The 22,533-nt window shown below is 32.4% G+C and overlaps 1 protein-coding gene and 3 non-coding genes across 4 annotated transcripts in view; 1 reads left to right on the top strand and 3 right to left on the bottom strand.

The window, feature by feature from the left end:
• The window catches only part of LOC144855527 (A disintegrin and metalloproteinase with thrombospondin motifs 9-like), a 58,204-nt gene extending 38,590 nt beyond the window's left edge, over nt 1-19,614 (bottom strand). The window contains exons 1-3 of the mRNA XM_078713416.1: nt 19,359-19,614; nt 18,512-18,867; nt 17,136-17,295 (exon numbers count right to left, since the gene is read on the bottom strand). Coding sequence (XP_078569542.1) covers nt 17,136-17,295; nt 18,512-18,867; nt 19,359-19,446 — 604 coding nt within the window. The 5' untranslated portion in view covers nt 19,447-19,614. The remainder of the gene's footprint in view (nt 1-17,135; nt 17,296-18,511; nt 18,868-19,358) is intronic.
• A 1,676-nt stretch (nt 19,615-21,290) lies between these two features.
• Trnap-ugg (transfer RNA proline (anticodon UGG)) lies at nt 21,291-21,362 on the bottom strand. The gene has a single exon. It is a non-coding gene; the product is annotated as a tRNA-Pro (tRNA).
• Nucleotides 21,363-21,802: 440 nt separating this feature from the next.
• On the bottom strand, nt 21,803-21,874 carry Trnap-agg (transfer RNA proline (anticodon AGG)). Its single transcript has one exon. It is a non-coding gene; the product is annotated as a tRNA-Pro (tRNA).
• Nucleotides 21,875-22,326: 452 nt separating this feature from the next.
• Trnap-ugg (transfer RNA proline (anticodon UGG)) lies at nt 22,327-22,398 on the top strand. Its single transcript has one exon. It is a non-coding gene; the product is annotated as a tRNA-Pro (tRNA).
• Nucleotides 22,399-22,533: the final 135 nt, after the last annotated feature.

Raw genomic sequence — 22,533 nt, 5'->3', positions numbered from 1 at the left:
GCTCATAATTAGTTTCTTTCTGCATAACAGGATAATTATGACCGTACCATCAGATTTCCATGATTTAAGATGAAATGTTGCATTTTAAAAGGGTGATTTATATAATGATTTGGAAAAACTATCAAAGTACAATCACAATCATCAGGTAAATTACTGTTGATGACTCAATTTGGCGCCATCAGCATTTTGTTGATGGAGATTGGCGTCATAATTTGACATACATTTGGAACAAACATGTTTTTTACATTTGCGTCGTTCCCTGACGCTCTAGTATGCTAACATGATGAAAGTTGCAACCCTACTCTTGAAGACACTGTTGGATGTTTGCAGAGATAGAGTTTGAATGGCACCTTACAAGAGATTACATCACTAATGATTTAAAGTCCAATGTAAACTAGCCCTAAAGATAGGAGCCTAGAGGCTTCAAACATTTCCAACAAAAACCAAATTCCAGCGTTACCAGAAAGAACCGATCAAATGTTTCCAATAAACATCAATATAGAAGAATTCCAATGTTACAAGCCCTCAGGATGCGGGCTTAAGACAGAACCCAGCCTAAAGGAGTGCACATCAAAAGTACTAAAAAACAGGGCTTCAAAGGGCGCACATCAAAAGTGCCAAAAAACATCAACAAAATGAAATTCCATTGTTGTGATCCTGTGACAGCACCCAGCCTAAAGGTGCACAAACTTTTCTAAACATTTGTCCCAGAAAAACAAGCAACCTAGCCTGGGGAGGCTGACTTGGGGCAAGATAATTCCACGAATGTTACCCTGTAAAATTCCACAGTAAAATAATTGACTTATTACTAAGCTTACATTCAGTGGGAACAAACACAATGCCATTCTTCTTCTTCAGCAGTGTGATAAAAAAAGTTTGGCAAAACGATGACAGCAACACAAGTTACGCAAATAATTTGACCAATCAGAAGTGATGGATTATCAAAACTGATTGGTTAAATTAGTTGCGTAGCAGCATTGCGTCTCTAGTTTAAACCAAACTTTACCATAATAATTGTGTATTTATACCTAGTTTGTAAGCCAAGAAATGAATGCTTTACTTTACTCAATAAGCATTTTACAAACACAATGACTTAACACCTATTTTCCTTTAGGGTAACACTTACATACTAATCTGTTTCAAGATCTACTCAAATGCAATTAGCTAGTACAAGTCAAGTTTAAAAACCTAGGTTGAAGTGAAGAAATATGACTAGCAAAATGTCACTTATCACAAACACAACCTTTTCAAGTAAAAGTATTAAATAACCAATGTGAAACCTAACTACTTCATCAAAAGCAAAAAGCATATTATTAAAGAATTGATAAATGAGAATAAAAGTTGGAAAAAAAGTTTGCAACACAAAGAAGCTATTATTATAAGTAAAGTTCGGCTGACTTTAGATGTTGTGTTAAGTTTCATCTTAACCCCTATAGGCACATCCCAGTTTCTTTAGTAGAAGTTGTTTTAGATACTTTTATCCTGGTATTATACCAAAGTTCAACTACTTCAAATATAAATCTATAAATGCCATTAACTTTAGGTTGTGAATGTCATAAAAGAAACAAATTTATAATTTTGACAGGTATACACAATTATCAAAAATAGTTTGAAGTGAATCAAACGTATTTGAATAAATTGAACAAATTGCTAAGTTGCTAAGGTAAACTATACTTATTTACTGGTTTCACATAAAAGCAAAAAATTACATGACAAATCAAATTCATTTTGCTATATTCCCAACATGTTTTCAGGCTACCCTATAGTAGCAAATCAGTCGGCAGGAAACGGTTTGAGTTATCCCCAAAAGTGACATCTAAGCCTCTCTATTGAATGATTTTCTAAAGACTCCATTATTTCTCCAAAATATAAATGAATGGTGCCTAGAGCATAACAACCAAATTAACAATATCCAGGAGAAATGGGATAGGAATTAGTTTGGATCATCAACCTCAACAATTTAAAAATTAGACTTCTAAATCTACCTAGATACTCTACTAGACAGGGAAACCACATCATGGACGTTGTCTATACACACTCAAAATAGATAGACCCACAAATGACTAACATGACCAAAAAGAAATTTAAATCATCCGTACAAACTTCTATGTACAATTTATAAGAATGAGACAATATAAAGACCGCAGAATCACACTTGTCCATTCAGTCATTAACCCGCGATACCTGACATTATATGTTTTGTTTTATGTTCCTGTTGCTAGTACTTATTATTTTTCTTATGAGCAATATTAGGAAATCATTAAAACAATTGTATCAAGTTATATAAAACCCATTAATAAACCACTATATGGTTGACCAGTACCACCTACTAACACTTAAGTGAGTACTTATTATTTTTCTTATGAGCAATATTAGGAAATCGTTAAAACAATTGTATCAAGTTATATAAAACCCATTAATAAACCACTATATGGTTGACCAGTACCACCTACTAACACTTAAGTGAGTACTTATTATTTTTCTTATGAGCAATATTAGGAAATCATTAAAACAATTGTATCAAGTTATATAAAACCCATTAATAAACCACTATATGGTTGACCAGTACCACCTACTAACACTTAAGTGAGTACTTATTATTTTTCTTATGAGCAATATTAGGAAATCGTTAAAACAATTGTATTAAGTTATATAAAACCCATTAATAAACCACTATATGGTTGACCAGTACCACCTACTAACACTTAAGTGAGTACTTATTATTTTTCTTATGAGCAATATTAGAAAATCATTAAAACAATGTATCAAGTTATATAAAACCCATTAATAAACCACTATATGGTTGATCAGTACCACCTACTAACACTTAAGTGAGTACTTATTATTTTTCTTATGAGCAATATTAGGAAATCGTTAAAACAATTGTATCAAGTTATATAAAACCCATTAATAAACCACTATATGGTTGACCAGTACCACCTACTAACACTTAAGTGAGTACTTATTATTTTTCTTATGAGCAATATTAGGAAATCGTTAAAACAATTGTATCAAGTTATATAAAACCCATTAATAAACCACTATATGGTTGACCAGTACCACCTACTAACCACTTAAGTGAGTACTTATTATTTTTCTTATGAGCAATATTAGGAAATCATTAAAACAATTGTATCAAGTTAAATAAAACCCATTAATAAACCACTATATGGTTGACCAGTACCACCTACTAACACTTAAGTGAGTACTTATTATTTTTCTTATGAGCAATATTAGGAAATCATTAAAACAATTGTATCAAGTTATATAAAATCCAGTAATAAACCACTATATGGTTGACCAGTACCACCTACTAACCACTTAAGTGAGTACTTATTATTTTTCTTATGAGCAATATTAGGAAATCATTAAAACAATTGTATCAAGTTAAATAAAACCCATTAATAAACCACTATATGGTTGACCAGTACCACCTACTAACACTTAAGTGAGTACTTATTATTTTTCTTATGAGCAATATTAGGAAATCATTAAAACAATTGTATCAAGTTATATAAAATCCAGTAATAACCACTATATGGTTGACCAGTACCACCTACTAACACTTAAGTGAGTACTTATTATTTTTCTTATGAGCAATATTACGAAATCGTTAAAACTATTGTATTAAGTAAAATAAAATCCATTAATAGCCACTATATGGTTGACCAATACCACCTACTAACACTTAGTACTTTACATCTTCTAAAAAGTTGGTTACTTAATTCTAAAGTCATTTTTCCCCTTGTGTTTTGAACGACAAGCTACAAAATTTTATTTTGCACTTCTCTTTTTCAAATGTTGATCGAGTTCATCACAATAAACAATGCTTTTTGATATCATCAAACAATAATCAACTGTTAACAGGGAACAGAATCAATTTGTTGATTTTTATCAATTTTGTTACAACATTTCTTTTGTCATGGACAAGTTCTTTGTTGATTGTATTCTACCGAAAATGACAAAAACAGCAATCCAGGAATTTGATTGAGAAAATCTTCTGTATTGTCACTAAACCTTGGTAATGAGAAAGCATGTTTCACTTAATCTAATTGTATGAATTATATTACCAAATAATGGGCCGTTCCAATGAACACAATACCATCATTGATAGATCTATTACAAAGTTAGCAAGGAACTTAAAATAGCTTTTATCCATCCATACTAGGTAACACCGGAGGCTTGAAGTTAGCGTCTACCCAGATATTTAAGGGAACTCCTTTAGTTACTCAGTATGAAATCGGCTATTTATAGTGCAAATCTGAATGAAGAAGACTTGTGCAAGTGCCAACACTGTTGGGAATGCTATATTCTCACCAGATCCTTATGAATGAATGTAATGTTACCTTCAGTATTCACTAATAAGCCACCTAGTCGAAATAACTTGCAATAAAATTTGAAACCAAGTCAATTGAAATGCAAACGTATGTTTAAAATAGAAAATAATAATAATTGCCGACATTTTTATGAACTAGGGATTTCGTCCGAAGTTTATAGTTTTTATCCTGGGAAGTAATAGGCTTATTGTAAGATTATCCAGGTAAGCTATAGCCACAAAAGTGACAATAATAGGAGAAACTATGAAACGGTTGCAAGATGGGTTACTGTGAAATGGTTGCAAGATGGGTTACTGTGAAATGGTTGCAAGATGGGTTGCTGTGAAATGGTTGCAAGATGGGTTACTGTGAAATGGTTGCAAGATGGGTTGCTGTGAAATGGTTGCAAGATGGGTTACTGTGAAATGGTTGCAAGATGGGTTACTGTGAAATGGTTGCAAGATGGGTTACTGTGAAATGGTTGCAAGATGGGTTGCTGTGAAATGGTTGCAAGATGGGTTACTGTGAAATGGTTGCAAGATGGGTTACTGTGAAATGGTTGCAAGATGGGTTACTGTGAAATGGTTGCAAGATGGGTTACTGTGAAATGGTTGCAAGATGGGTTACTGTGAAATGGTTGCAAGATGGGTTACTGTGAAATGGTTGCAAGATGGGTTACTGTGAAATGGTTGCAAGATGGGTTGCTGTGAAATGGTTGCAAGATGGGTTGATCTGAAATGGTTGCAAGATGGGTTACTGTGAAATGGTTGCAAGATGGGTTACTGTGAAATGGTTGCAAGATGGGTTACTGTGAAATGGTTGCAAGATGGGTTGCTGTGAAATGGTTGCAAGATGGGTTGCTAAGAATCTACCACTGTGGTATTCACAATCTTGATCATAACGTGTTCAGGAAATGAATACGTGAATTTAGACCGCCAAGCATTTGATAATTCTTCATTTGACCTTTTGGGATATGGTTTCAGCTTGTATTAATTTGATCAGGGTTGTTTTCTGTGACACAATCTCCAGACTCCCCCACCTATCAACACAAACGCACTTCATATAAATTAGCTAGTATAGTGCAACGAATGAAATTTTAAAAGCATAGGTTCTAAAAAAAAAGTTACTAAAACATTACTATTTCATTTTATGTTTACAGTACATGACAATAAATTTAATTTTAATCTGAAATAAAAAGATGATTTAAAAAAATAGACTAATAAATAACAAGTTTAATCTATCGAATATTTAGCAGGTTTTATCATATTGAAGTAATAACAGTAATGTACATGACAGCAACAGGAAATTCAGCCAAATACAAAATATGCAGAAAACTTTATCATCAAGGTCAGTTTTGCATTCAATGTTAATTATGCAGTAATCATTATTATGTTTATTTGGAATGTGATATACATGCTGATCAATATTAAGTAAGATTAATTAAAGTCTTGTTTGCCATTCACCATTGTTCTGTATCTTCAAGGGTTTGTTACTTAGATAAGAGGTTCCACTTTGAAATCATCGATCTTGAATGGAGGTATTTGGACTTTGGATATCATCACACATATATGTTGCACATGTCTCTCTTTTGATGCAATACTCCTCTACTAATGAACCCTCCCATTTGATGAGGAACCCGGCCTCCTCTATTTTGATGCACCTTTCTCTCTTCTAACACACCTCTTCTCTGATGACAATGCCTCCCTTCTAATGATGCACCTCTCCCTTTTAATTATGCACTATCCATTGTGTGAAGGTAATAACAGTATTTAGTGTACCCTACACACTAAATGTGTTAAAGTTCAATGAAGAACAGTGAAAGATTTAAAACAAAAGACTGCAGAGTCACCACACAGACATTGTACAGATACCAATTGTTGGTAATTTGTAAACGCACCCGACTTGGTTGATTTAATAAAGCCTAATGGAGTAGAAAAACCGCCTTGGTAAGGAAATGATTGCCAGATAATATGACGTCTTTTACCCTTAAATCATTTAATAAAAAACTAATAGAAAGTGTGGAACAACATTTGATCATTTTATACCTCCATATAGTTTGATCAGGTTTCAATCATTTTTTTTCCGCCATAATACCTTGAAAGAAGGCAAATGTTTCTACTTTACTACTTATTTAACAAATTAGTAAGAAAAAAAGATGGGTTAAGAAGTATCTTAATCTTTTAATTAGCTTGAATACCAGCAGATTCAGGTCAATACTAGGTAAACTAAGACTTCCCTTCAGATGTTTCCACAGAGGAGGAAGTCGGAATTAAATTGACCGTAATAATGGTGATAGACATGTGATTGACACTTGTACTATTTAACTTGGCAACCAAAATACAAGCAGAAGATCTTCTATATTTCAAGCAACAACAAAGTTAAACAATTATTAACAGATGAAAAAGCATGTCCATCAAATATATATAACTTTCAATATAATCAATTGAAGTGAATATCATTGTGATAGTATGTAGTTATTAGGCCTACTTAGCAATCATTATTTAATATAGACATATTGGTATGATATGGGTAAGATAAGGCTATACATATACTTATTGCATAAAAGTTTTTCGAAAGCAAAAATTTGTGTAATACAATCAAAATGAATGTGTACTAAAGTTCAAACAACCCAATTCCCAAGTATCTTTTGACCCTGTGTTGACCTAGTTAGTGTCACTGACTGCCATTAATAAAATACTGATTGCTACTGAAAGAACAACGAGTAAAAACTCTGCATACAAATCTGACAACAGAGGATGAACCTATCCCTAACCATACATCTTTCATCTATCAACAGCAGTTTAACATAACAAGTTTTGAACGTTAACAATATAAAAGATTAAATCTTATCATCATTGATTAATGAATTATAATAGAATGTCATTTTTGACTCAGGTTATCACAACGTTTCCATTAACCTTACAATCTCAGGCCAGATTCACGTCCCCAGCGCTTTAATTGTGGAACCTCGTAACGAGGAGTCTATGGTTACAAGCAAAGCCCAACTCAGCAGGAATTCTTCTAGCCTGGATTACACAGCCTTGTCACGTATCGTTTACACATCTTAATCGAGTAGCCAATTCGTTATGAATTTGTATTTGTGTATCTTAAGATATGCAACTACGATACGTCATTGTTGCTTTGAAATGAGCTAAAGGTCATTTGAAAATTTAAATAATCTTAATTATGATTACAGTGATTGAGTGATGGAATAAAAAGTAAACTGAAATTACCGATTTACTTGAATGGCAAATATACTACAGAACTTATAAAACAGCAAGGTTATGCTAAGTATATATATATTACAGTATGTTACTACAGAAATATCTATCAATATCTATCTATCTATTAACTTTTTTCGCCGCGCCTTTAGGCAGTTCAATTCAAGAGGACTGAAGCGTTAGGAAACTGTATCATGCAGAATCTTTATAGTTTACTAATAAGCTGAAAGAATGGGAATTTGTAAACTTGTTCTTGTTTAAGTTGGTATAAAGAATTTTAGAAGCTGCAGAACAAAGTAATCTCATGAAGTTCTGGATGAGCCAACTATCTACTATCCTCTCAAAAGGTATTCCAAGTTGATGAAGTCTAGTTGATCTCAAAAGGGTCAGACATGTTTTCATAGCCATGATAACAAGGGGCATGTTAGTTTGTGTGTAAATTTCAACAACATATGAAATTCTAAGTGAATTATTGAGGTACTAAACCTGTCTATTTTCTATCTGACAAAACTATTTCAACTTTATGTTTAGGGATTCTACCACCCACTGTGTTCCATATCTTTATCAGAAAAGTAGTTCATTAAAACAGACAAATGCAAAGTTTAAAGATTCAAATTGATGAATATTATCTTTAAAAGTGACATTTATAATAGATTATTAAACTGCTACCTACAAGGATGAACATGTATTAGCAAACTACAGATACTGTCAATAGACTCTATATTTATTTAATATCAGATCTTCATTTAAGTGCTCCTAACAAGGAGGAGTACAACAAATACTACTTCCTAATTTTTCCAGACATGGGAAGACTAACAACAATATAAAATAAATGTCGCATCTATTACTAATAGCTGGGAAATATTAGTATTAGTAGCTCTCCTCTTATTTCTTTAAATGAAGGTCTGATGACTTTCAAGAAAAGAGAGTTGGGCAGGGAAACCCACATTCAATGTCTTCTTTCCAGTTAATTTAAGGCGTTCCACATCCAGCATAATTTCAACACAGCACTCGCGCAAGATGTTTTTATAGCTTTTTGTTATCCATCCATAGAATTCTCTTCATCCTGCAATATTTTAGGTCTTAAAATTCCTCACAATACTGAAAAAAAAGTGTGTAGAGTACACATGACAAGTATGGTTGATCCATCTTGGACTTGGCCCAATAGTAATAAGTGTTTATGAATGAAAGCCACGTCACAGGTGAGATGGTGCTACCTGAAGCCATCAGCATACCTGCTGGCTCAGGTGTTTAAACAAGTCATACACAGGTGAGAGAAAATCTTAAAGATACAATCCACTGATAATGAAACCTTTATATTTTTTAAATACCCAAACAAACGAAATAGACTTTTTAACATTTGAGGACAATTGACAACAAATTTATATAATTTTGGACAGTACTATAACTTATAAACCGTTTGATATCTTTAATGTTTAAAGATATGGCAAAACATTTTACAATTGCAACTTTGTAGACACAGTAGATTAATCTTGCATTTTAAAGAGCAACGCAAATATTTTCATAGAAAGCTATCAGCCTTCCTTTCATATTATACAATACTCAAAGTATGTAGCTTTACTCGCATCGTTTAAAAACTTTATTATAATTTCTAGTTATCTGCTTCCTTCATGAGTGTGTTTCCGATACTGTCGCAATGATGATGTCATCAACGACCCGCACATTCTCACAATATCCTAAATGAATTAAATCCATCAGTTGGTTTTCGTGTATGAAATTTTGCATAATTTCCTATGCTACCAGCAGTTGCCTAACTTTCTAACTTTAAAATCATTTTTTATGTTATGATATGAAATCGCTTATCTCTGCAAAACGATAAGATAAGATTGGTATATCGCTCAATAGGTCCAATATTCTGATATATCAAGATATATTTATTATCTGTACATTCAAATTACAACACAGCCTTTATTGTCACTGGCCTTCTTGTGAAAATGTGCATTTCAACTAATGGTACAGCATTTTCTATGAACTTGGAACGATGGAAGTTAATACCATTAGACATTCATTTTGAGTCAAATGAGAGGAAGGTGATGCAGTTCTTGTTCAGATAGTATACTAATCTTTTCCTAAATAAGTAACAAAATGCAGTTTCTCAACCACTATTAATTTATTATTAAGGGAGAGGAGTGGTGGCTTCACTTCAATATGTCATTGTCAAGTCATGAACTTAATAGAGAGTTGGGAATAAGTACGAGATTGAATTCAAGTCCATACTCATGAACTTTGACCTCAATATGGTATAATAGCTGTATTCACTGCTGAAACTATCAAAGAAAAATACCTAGAAGGGGTTTTCAACAGATACTTAGACCAATCGATTCCCTTGTGAGCTAAGTTAACTAAAACAAACTTAAACGACATGGGTAGTTTGACATTCGTTGATGGTAGAGCACGCCTCTTGATGGTCATATTTCGGCTCTCTTTCTATCTTACCTATTAGCTACCCATCAAGCATGACTTGACCTATCTCAGTTAGATATCCCAGTAACTGTTTGACCTCATTAAAGGGGGTTTGAAGCCCAACGAATAGAATTCATTTTCTTATATTCAACAACAATACAAAGATATTATATTTAATTAGCATACTCATCTACTGCTTAATTTTGCTTGAATCATCTTTATAATTTCAACTGTGTTTTATATAACAAAACAAGTCTGAAATTATTGTAATACATATAATAAAAAGTTAAACATTACAGAAAAAAAAATCAGATTCATGACGAAAAAAATACAGAAAAATTTACAATATGGATAAAAAATAAATCTAATGATTATACTGTCTATTCTATACTGTATCATATTCAATAATAATTCTGTTGAAATCAGTAAAATAATAGTGTGTACGTAAGTGTACGTTATATATCCATTATGATGTTTAATGTATTTGACAATGTGACTACATCGCCCTAACATTAATAACATTAATCTGAGATCAAGAACATCAGAACTACCACATGACCATGGGCACCACTCATTAATGTCGTTCTGCAAAATAAAACGCTATTTTTGGTTCAGCAAATGTCAAAATGAATCAAATCTTAATTCACGAGATAAAGATGCTTACATTACACTGAAAAATCACAATAAAGAAACCTTGGTTTTGCAAGTCACCTCCTTTCATTCACACATTAGAAGAGACTGCGATGTACATGACCAAATTAATTTCAATGAATGTCATAAACTTCTAATTATCTTATTAAAATTCTCTGTCTATTTCCCTAGTCTATTTCCCTAGTCTATTTCCCCTTAGAATTAGATTCACAAATAAATCTACTACAGTACTTTTCGTTTTATTTAGCTCGTTGAGGAGAATAGTCTATTGTTGGTGCATCCAAGTTAGATAGGCACGAAATAGGCACAAATAAACCTAGCATTTTGAACTAGAAAAATACAACATTTCAATAATTCTAATATTATTTTACAGATTGGCAGATATGTTTGAGTGCCATTATATAAATGGATCGCAAAAACATTTTTCTTCAGAGCAAGTTGGTGAAATATTGCAAACTTTTTGTCACAATCTCAATTAAAATCTTACTTCAACCTCAGAAATCATGATTGTTTAGGGGTATTTAAACACACCCTTTTACCCAAATTCTACATCTGGCCAAGAAATATAAAACCAAATTTGTATTTCCTATAAAAACAGATCTGTAAAATGGATTGAAAGAAAATAAAGTGAGCAAAGTTTACACAAAGTGGCTAATAGATTGAATGTAGAAATACTATCCAGGGTTTTGTCACAAGAGACCTATGGTGTCAAGTGATACACAATGAATTACTTTTTCTTTCTTTATTTCCAGTAGTTGTATGTATCACAAAGGTCTATTTAACTGTGTCAGTAGGGATAGTGTTCCTATTTTAATACCACCACAAAACAAATAGATAATTGTTATATGAATGTATTAACAGTAATAACAGAATATATATGTGTATTTACAGCTGAGGTATTATGTTGTTGGATTGGGTCTTTCGTAGACCTACACAGACCGCCCACCCCCACCATAATTCACCCACCACCACTTGTTTTTCCTTTTTAAAAAAATTTCAAACGCATTCCAACAGAGATTAACTCACCAATTACAGGATGGATCTGTTTAATCATTTATTATGCTTATAAAAACTAAGTCTCATATGAGGCTTAGGGAATGGAGTTGAACGAGTCGTGAGTTACAACCCTGGCACTACTGTAGGTCAGGATTGAACCCCGGACCTTTGGATTGGAAGGCAAGCATGTTAACCACCAAGCTACAGCTCCATTACAAATGAGTATTTTGTGTTTATCAATGAGCAATAATTTATTAATTTTTATAGTTTGAATTATAGCCACCTTGTTGTCTTAGAACAAGTACAATACTCAGTGATTAAACGATGGCATCGTTATCAAAGGCTAAACAGTTGAGTTAATTGCGGAATGTTAAATTGTGGCCTAGATCTGAATGATGGGTACAACAGAGTGACCATTGTCTCAGGATGGGTATATCGCATTGCACTCACAAGAGAACTAGCCAATAAACATGGAGCTAGTCGATGCAACTAACTGCGATTTAACAGTGCCGTGTAAAAATTAAGACTATTCAACTGACCTATCCTGTACATATGCACTCTCCGCCAATTACACTCATTGAGATCAAATTTCATAAAACACACAGAAAATATTGTTATGGGAACATGAAATATCACAGCTTGGAGTCGTATTGTACAACGCAAGACTCAATGCCTCATGGAATGCATTGCCATTTGTTTTTAATAATTGGGACAAGTATAGCGGTTGACACCCTTTTACAGTATGTTCAACATCTAGTTTAAGTCAAAACTTTAATACATAAAAGTTACTTTGTGACCCATTTTTGTGTTTGTATTTCACATAGTGTTATACTTCAGACACAATTGTTAGGTTGTTGGGTTCAAATTTTAGCCTTGTTATACCAAGTCTTGTGGCGTAAACAGAATGTTTTCAAAGCAAAATTAAGGTTTATAAAAATGTTGATTACAAGCAAGTCATACAGACTGAGACATACAATTTTAGGAGGAAATTAAAAATGCATTTACAAATTTAATTAATTTTTCTGGCTAAACATGATTAAACTAATTCATGTAAACATTAAAGCTTAAATCATATCCAGTATATATATCAATATAGTACAATTAATTGCCAGTGACTTTACTCATTAGGCGTGTCCAACGGATCTAACTCTTCCAACTATTTGCTGTTTCTATACGAGCAGTACGAGTAGATCTTTAGCAAGCTGTTTGAGGAACTCGTAAGCAACCAGTTGATTACGCCACTGTCAGGGTAACAAAGAAATAATAATTACAAGTGTTTAAAAAATTATTATTAAATTTTCAATTTTCCTCGTCTCAACATAATTTATAATGTTAAAGTTATGACTCATCTAGTGAGCGAAACCTTTCTATTTGTCTGTTTTCAGACATATTAATAAAGCACTACATCCTACCAAACCTATCCAGGGAATTAAAAGATTTCTTACGGTAAAACTTAAAAGCTTACGATTTCCCTGTGTAAATTAATTACCCAAAATGTTAACCTTACTATTTCAGAATCAGAATCACATTTATTTGAGTATAGAAAATGAAGAGGACAGAATTTGTTTTTAAGTGGGGGCATAATCTCTCTTTAAGAAAGAGTGGGTACAAGATCTCTCTTTGAGGGACGAGCTCTGTCTTAAGAGTGGAGAAGATCGCCTCTTTAAGGGGACAAGCTCTGTCTTAAGAGGAAAATTGCTCAGAACCAGTGAACAATTTACAATTAATATAATAGATCAACAACATGAGGTTATTCACAGAAAAGGAATTCCCCTTGAGTCATAGAAGAACAGATGTAGCAATTGTCTTGTAATGAAATTCCTAATGATAATAGTACCCTGGATATCATATAACCCTCAAACACTAAACAAGACAACTTCTGTTCATACAAAGACTAGTAGTAGTAGTGCAGTGTGGTACATGCTAAAGTTTGGTTGCAACTTGGATGCAATACTAGGACGTAAGACCACTTTTATTTTGACCAATCACAACATGATGGGTCATCTTGTAATTGGTCACTGTCTACATTACGTCTGTGCGATGCTCCAAAGTAGGAACCAAGCATTACCCAGCTTCAATCTGATCTTTTAAGAAAAGGAAATTGGTCAAAACTCAACAATTCAGAACCTTCTCATTTTTACCATATCGTATTAATCTGCCAAACATTCAATCCAAAATAAATATTATTAACAAATTGAAAAGTCAAAAAGTTTAGATGAAGATAAAGTCTAGAAATGAAACTAACATTATCCCATGATTCAGGATATATTATTGAGTTAGGTAAAGTCTTAAAGTGAACAAAAAAAGGCAAAACAAAATTACCTTTAATTTAGAGTCCCTTTAAGAACATTTCAGCAAGGTACTTGGTGTAGACTATTTATTTTCTTAACCACTGACCCACTGGAAATTGGAAAACTATCATGCAAAAAAAATTAGCTGGATCTTCTTCATAAGTTTAAGCAAATTTTTAGAGAGTAAACTGCAAAACTTTGGTTTGGTACTGTAAATATTATTTAACAAATACCAAATTATTTATTTATTTCGGTATAGTTTTAAAATGTGCATCGGAAGCCTGCATTTCATCAAGACTTGCTTTATACTGTAGCTACTGTAGTTTACATACACTATCATGACAAATTTTGTTATACAAGATTTGGCTGTATAAGCAAACACAATACATTTTCCAGATCTTAATCTGATCCCAACAATTCACAATGAAATTATGCCAAAAACTATCTTGTATTGTTTCTATTCAATATCTGTTACGCCACACAATCTCTTTAAAAATCTACAATAATCACTTTTTGTTAATAAATTTTAACTATTTTGTTTCTTCTCAATCTCTTCAACAATCTAAAAGAATCAGTTTGTTTCAATCTTGATAGCTCATAGGCCAGCTGCCCGAGGCAACCCGGTGATGGTGTGGGTTTACATGTCCAGTCTGCATGTGTTCCCAACTTGACCCCTTGATATACCTTCATCAGTACGGTTCCCAATTATTGGATAAACATAATTGGTTACAGAAATTGGTAACAATTTCACTATGAACTTCCTAACAGGGTGCCTATTATTCGTGACTTGTGTAGAATATAAGTAAACCACTAGCGATTAGGTTTGTTTTATAAAGAATTATTTCTACAACTTGCAAGACTTAAGTCTGTGAATACCACCTACCAAACAAGACAGATACTTGAACTAAACTTTTAATTTGATAATATCTAAGAAATTAGTAGTTTAAAATAATAAGTTTGAAATAATATTGTTAAAAAATCTTATAAGGTTTGGCTATAACTATACGGCAGATTTCTAAATTGTACAACTTACAAGACTTAAAGTCTGTGAATACCACCAGCCAAACAGATACTTGGACTAAACTTTTAACTTAATATAATATAAGAAATAGTAGTTTAAATTTGATATAATATAAATAATAATCTTCTAAGGTTTGGCAATAACTATACGTCAGAAACATTCATCCCTTTATAGAATGTTGATCAAACTTAAAAACGTGACCAGGTTTATTCCGTTTAACCGCCATCATTTTGAATATATACAAACCATTGAAGGTGGCATCCATTAAAACTATTTATACAAAGACTATTAAATATTGGACTATATTCAACAAGGATTTAGTGGAATAATAGCAATTGTAGAAGTGGTAAAAAGGATTCCTGCGGTCCATTGTCACTGAACCAGTAAACTTTTAACATATACAATATTTTATTGGAAAATCAATAATGGAATTAACAGTAATTTAAAGAAAAATAACAATTAATAAAGACATGCTCTGGTATGTAAACCAAATATAATAATGATGAGCTGTCCGGGTGACATATCATTTTTTGTGCTTAGAAATGTTGAAAAAGTGGGATAATCATTGCATGTGGGTTTGAAAGAATAGAACTAAGGATACGGAACCTCCGAAAAATGCCATTAAAACACGTTTATCTATCTTTCTTTGTTAATTGTAAGCAGCACGTGCTGTGAATCAAATAAAACTATCCACATCCGACTATTAATCAACTATTTTTTTAAATATAGTTAAGTCTTTGAAGGTAATTCTAATGAATGAAACATCTTTCCGGTCAAAAACCACAATTTGCCGGAACATCAATATTTTAGCAATTTACAAAACGCAAAGAAAATTTTGAGAAACTACAGTAATGATTTTTGTTTTGTATTTTGAACCAATACTATTTACTACATGATTAAGTTAGATTCAAGTCACTATTATTCATTTTTGTGATGACATCATTCATATTTATTTGGCCCATGGGAGGAATAAAGCTTATGTTTTATTAACAATTTTTGGTAAAAATGAAGTCAGTGACTGGTAATGTGTAAATCGTTTTCATATTTGCTGCTCCATGTCATATTTCAAAATATTGTTATTGTTATAATCACACGCGAACTTCCAAAAATCTACATAATGGATATAATAGTGTTGGCTAATTTTAATACACGCTTACAATTTTTCTCAAAAGAATATTAAGCATTGTAAGTTAAGTGCTTTTAAAAAAATATTTCATGGTTGATCAATAAAATATATACATTTGTTTAGAACAAAATATGGCATTTTGCAGACTAAAGTATCATTTTATTTTTCTGCACTTACAAAACAGAATAAATTTGAAAGAAAAGACTTCTGCTTTAAAAAAGTCTGCTTTATTGTATAAATGTTCAAAATGATTGGCATAATAAAGATATAAATTGATACTATTTTGGTTATCTCCATTTTTAAAAATAAATTATAGAGTCTAAAAAGAGTTTGTACAGCTTTTTGTTCTTTCAAATTGTTGACTATTGCACGCATCGATGGCACGGACATGGAGAAGTTATTTCTCCATGAAATGCTGTATTAAAATAACCTGAATGGTCCTGGAAAGGTTTTATACTACATTTACTAAGTACAAGACGATTAATAATTCTAAAAATGTCTCGTAATTATGTCATGTCATTAATTTCTTGTACAACTGTGAATCATAAATTATCTCTTCTTACTCATCTAAAAAATATTTAAGTTGAAAACTTTGCACTTATACCAGCCAGCCATTTGAGTATAAAACTCCATTGCTCCATGACCTACATAGACCGCCTTTTCAGTGCTTACATTTAGTACTACTGTACTGTATATGGTTATTAGTTTTTCTCATTAAAGCTAGGCTGGCCTACTGTTGAGCAGAGCCAATTACTGAAGGTCAAATACGCGAAAGTTGACAGGAAGGCTAAATGACTAACTCCACTCAAACACATTTATACTTAACATTACAAACACACAGTACTTACTTGATTCAATTGGGAATTTACGGCCAAAAGAAAATCTACAAAAGTACTTTTTATATTTGAATGGTACGCTAAAATATAAGGTTGTTTATTTTGTGAATATACAAAAACAATATTCAACAGAAAAATTCTTGAGACAAATAGTCCAAGTTTAAAGAGAAGACAGAGAAAGCTATATTAGTATTCCACCACAATTAAGAAAATGGCTCTGCAGTGAAAATAGTAATAGAAAAAAAACACCTACCTTTAACTCCACATAAATTCTTGGTTTTATCTCGTTTTTTTGGTAAGTTATGATATATAATATGCGATTTAGTGTCCATTTCACCAGATATATCAACGTTTGATTGGTTTTTAATTGGTTCAACGTAAAAGTCGCCATCAATTGTTTTAAAAGACCCAAACTATAATGAACAAAAAAACAAAAACATTATACAATCAAAATGTTATATCTATCATTAAAAAAATGAAGTGAAGTAGGCCCTACAGGTTGTGAATACAGCATACTAATATAAAGTGAAGGGATTAAGGCGAACTTAAGTGCTAATGTCCTATCTTTTGCATTGCAATTTTTTTAATTTAGTGGAGGAGGGAGGAAGCATGGCCTACTGTATGCTATATTACAACATTTTCTCATTTTCTTCATAAGACAATTATTAGTATTTTTAATATCAATTATTAATTTTAAAGTACTGTCTTAAACTATAAGCACATCTTCTGATGCACTGATAATGGAAGCAATTCTCTTGAGGTTTAATGTAGAAAGGTGATTTTTTATATAATTTATGCCCATACCACTCTGTCAGTAGACCTATCCAATTCTGTGTTTTTATTATCTTACACACTGACCTAGTAATAAAACTGAAAACTTATATCCAGGGATAATTGGTTGTCATGACAAACATTAAATGCTGACCTTGGAATCTTGAGATTTTGCAAATCCAATTTTTCAAATACACTATGTACAAAGTTTAGTATATTATATGTAGGGCAGTTACTGTAATAGTCCCAGGGGGCTTGAGAATGAAATTTGGAGACAATTATAGAGTAGGATTACACTCAGAATTTATTAACAATTGAATATGTTTATCAAGTGTTGCGGATTATAATTGTACATGTGACTACTATACTATATTTTGACATACTTATTGTAAACATCACAGTACAAAAAATAGTTTTCAATAGACATTAATGCTTTTATTAAAAATCCTTGGAAATAAGTCATAAATTCGCGCCGTTTAACTTAAAATAGGAAGGATTGATCCGACAGCTTCTGTTACAGCTGGATGCAATTACACTATCCCGTCAGCCAGTCTAAACATTTAGGCCAAATCAGAAGAACATAGAGTGCTTTTTAAGAAATAATTTTAAAGGAGGAAAGAAGAATTAGAAATGTTAAGTTCTTGAAAGTGTGAGTATGTATTAGTTCATTTTATGTATTTATACTTTTTTTTACTTCTTTCTTTTTTTTTTCTTTGTGATAACATTTGTTTTTTTCTAAATGGTCTACAGACAATTACTTGTCTCTTTAAAATCCTTGTAATGTAAATATTTAATTGATGAATATTATTATTAATATTTTATTTTATTAACTTAGGAAAATAAGTGCAATGATCTTACCATGCCACTACATAGACTAATGACAGCAGTGGAGTCTGGATGGCTATTAACATTCCCAGAATAAAAGCAATGATGTGGCGCGTCCATTTGTAACGTGTTGTATATATCATCACCGTTGGAACCTATCGCATCTACTACAAAATTCGAAGCAATAAAGGAATCGTCGTGAGATAACGTTAAATGAAATTCATGTCCGAATGCTTCAATTAAATACATAGTTTCATTTGAGTCTTTGTGAAAATCTTCTTCTTCCTCCGGTGTCGGAACACTCCGTTTTCTAAAATGATGTCCATTTTTTATTGATTCATGATTGCTATTTATACGAATTGGAGTGACAACTTCATAGTTCATGTTATCTAAAATAAACAAACATAAAGAATGTTAATATTTATTAAAAACACAAAAATAAATATTTAGAATATTAGAATATTCTTATCTACCAGTAACAAATCATAATTTATAATTAGGGACTAAAAAGTATGTAATTACAACAAGTATGTGTCTTTTACTAGCCTACTATGAACTGTTTGTAGACCTACCCTAATCATGTAGTCTGGTCGTGGGAGAAAGTTGTGGGTTACACACTAATCTAATGGTCTCAGGAGCATATCTACTACCCTACAACTACTAGTACTACTAAATGCAGTTTATGGCCAAACCCAGTGCTATCAGTTATATAGTTTACAAAGATTACTTGATTTTAGGCCTAGACCCCTTAGTGTATGAGGCTGTTTAAGGTTAATATTTAAGTCAGCCCTATAATTTAAGCACAAGCCGTCTGACACTGTACTGAGCGAGTCGACCCGGTCCCTGGACAACAACAAGACCATGTGATGTGTGTACTTACCGGACAGGCTTGGAATTACTGCTCCTTGAGAAAAATGAAAACAATTGAGTATGGCAAAAAGAAAGACGGACAGCAAAGAAGAGTCCATGATAAATGTTTGATTTAACTAAACGAATGAATAAAGCACATGCTAACTTAAAAAATCAGCTGTTTATAGTCGGCTCAGGGCCAAAACACTCGTAGGTGGCACAAATCCAAACGTACGTTTGTATATAGCGCAGACGGCAGAGGAGTTCATACATTAATGCTTACAATCGTAACTCCGCCTACCCAAACTAATATTCAACCAATCAGCGGTCTAGGAAGTTAAAACAAAATTAAACCGGAAGTACGGCGGTCGATCAAACAACAAAATTGACAAATTAATAAAATAAAGGTATTTTAATTGCGGTAATGAGAAAAAAGGTAAAATAAACTTTCCAAACGGTGCGGATGAATTTTGACAATGAGCCTTATTACTTAAGTATGCGTACTCAACCAATCCATGTCTTGAAATTTCATAAATTATTGTACGAGATATAATAACACTTTTTTAAAAACTTTTTTGAAATTATTTATTACAATAATGTATATGTAATTAAAGAAATACAGAGAATACACTAGCCAGGCATCTTTACATTATTTCTATTTATTTTGTTCCTAATTTTCTGACATAGCTTAGGTGTTCTTAAAATTGAGGGCGCCAAACATACAATTTACGAGATCGAAAGGAGGCCACACAGAAGAAAAAAAAATATGATGTGCTCCCTTGCCTCTAGCACGGTAAGGCCCTCTCACAGCCTTGGGGTTACCACGACATCAGATGCTTTGATGTTATCGCCTCATAATGCCGTGGTGGAAAGGGGGACGTTTAAATCTGTGAACCCCAAACACAGAAGCTCGCATAGCTTTAACTCTTTTCCACCGACCGGCATGGGGTTTGAACCCACGATAATCGTGTTCCACGACGCTCTACCAACTGAGCTATCCGGCCCTCTGGTTTACATCAACGTTAAAACTAGATTCGTTTCCTCAAATTGACGTCATGCAAATTTATGACGTAACGATTAGAATGACGTAATATGAAGCGGGTATAAGAATACTATTGTCACCCTTAGTTACTCGTGTACATCGTGGAATAACGTGTAGTGCTCTAGTAACTATCGTTTGAATTCTCTTAGCTCTATTAGCTGGGGTTCGAATCTCTACGGAATTCTTTTTTTTTAATAATTAATATAAAATATTTTTTTTTTATTTTGAAAGATATTTAGAGAGTCAAGTTAATTTAGGATAGGTAGGGGCTGGTTCTGGAGGCTTATAATATTCTTTCCATATTTCGTTTCCATATTTCGAAGTCTAATTTCCGGGCACCTAACATACGTGCAATTAGTTTCTTTAACTAAATCTTATCACACACCCTTTGTCAATGATGATTGTTTATGTTCATGCCTTTTTTTGTTGGAAATTTCTCAGCTCAGCCCCAACCATGGTGGGGCTGAGGTCCTATTAGTCTTATATATTTTGCTTCATATTTCAACAAATCAATCAAATTAGGAAACAAACCAAGATAATCTTTTCGTTGTTTTATATTTGTATGGCTTTATGGCTCAGCAGTGGGTGCAAACTGGCGATTTGTATTCAGAAAGGTTTAATAAATTATTTGCCTGAGGTCCATGGTGATTATTTTGTATCTGTTTTTTTTTTCTTTATTTTTTTTTCATTAATTTATAGATTTGTTATATTTTCACATGTACAATAATTATGAAATAAAGAATAACTTGAATGAATTTTCAGAAAATATAGTGCTGGTTGACGAGGTGTATTTTTGTTTCAATTTTTAAAAATAAAATAAACTACGCCGAGTAATTTTAAATAACTAATACTGCACATAAAACTTTTGGCATCATATTAATATGTTGAAGAGAGGCAAAGAAAAAACAAACAAAAAATAAGGGGCTCGTCCGGGAATTGAACCCGGGGCCTCTCGCACCCAAAGCGAGAATCATGCCACTAGACCAACGAGCCTTGTTGAATTTAGGAAATAATTTTATGAATTTATCCCTAAAGAATGATTATATCAGCAGCTTGTGACAGGAAAACTTCCGTAACCTTGACAGCACCATGCGCCGCCACGTCAACAACATTATATGCGCTAACTTATCGAATTAAATGGCAACAAAATTAACTTTAATTACTGTAAAACCAGGGAAAAGTAATTTCACTCTTCCTTGGTTCAAGCTAATGAATTTTATTTTTAAACTTATAATTATTCACATACTGTACTTGGTTAAATTCAATCATATTAACCATTGGAGATAGAATAATATCCTAAACTCAATAGAAAATAAGAAAAATATATTAGTATATTTAAAATGAAAAACAAAACATAATTTAAAACAAAGAATAGAAAATATATTATTTTGAAAGCAAAAAAAAATCGTTGAAGAAAAAAAACCAAAAAAACGGGGGTCATCCGGGAATTGAACCCGGGACCTCTCGCACCCTAAGCGAGAATCATGCCACTAGACCAACGACCCACACATGCTCGAATGGGTGTTTCGTATGACTATATAGAGTAAACCTCCACTAATATTATGTTATTTGTTCAAACGGTTAATTTTAAAGCAGTTTTAGCTATATCAATGTTTGTTAACATTATTATTCTATTTTTGTATTTCAGAGAATCATAAATGCAGCTGGAAACTGATGAATCAAATCCCATTGTGACGTCACACGATCGATGGGGAATTACCCCTTACGTCATACAACGCCACGTAAACAAAAACACATGTTGGCCGCCGTCGACCGTTCAGTAATTCATTATTTTAATGTAGTTATTATTAATGTAGTTAATGATTATAGTTCGATCTGACCGGCATATTCTGATATTACATTTAAATGTTATTTATTAATAACACAGTATTAACATAACGTGTCCATTTTCAATAGAAGGATTACAGTTTAGTGATAATCTCTCACAACCACTGAAGGCTCGTTGGTCTAGTGGCATGATTCTCGCTTTGGGTGCGAGAGGCCCCGGGTTCAATTCCCGGACGAGCCCCTTATTTTTTTAAACAAATATTTTTGTATTAAACTAAAATATTCTAACATATATTTCTTTGTAAAACAATGTTTATTATATGAAAATATTGTATGATGATTTTATTCCTTATGACATTAAAAATAAACTTAGGTG

The sequence above is a fragment of the Antedon bifida genome, chromosome 11 (assembly GCF_963402885.1).
Source record: "Antedon bifida chromosome 11, ecAntBifi1.1, whole genome shotgun sequence".
NCBI lineage: Eukaryota > Metazoa > Echinodermata > Crinoidea > Comatulida > Antedonidae > Antedon > Antedon bifida.
This window is presented reverse-complemented; position numbering and strand designations above follow the sequence as displayed.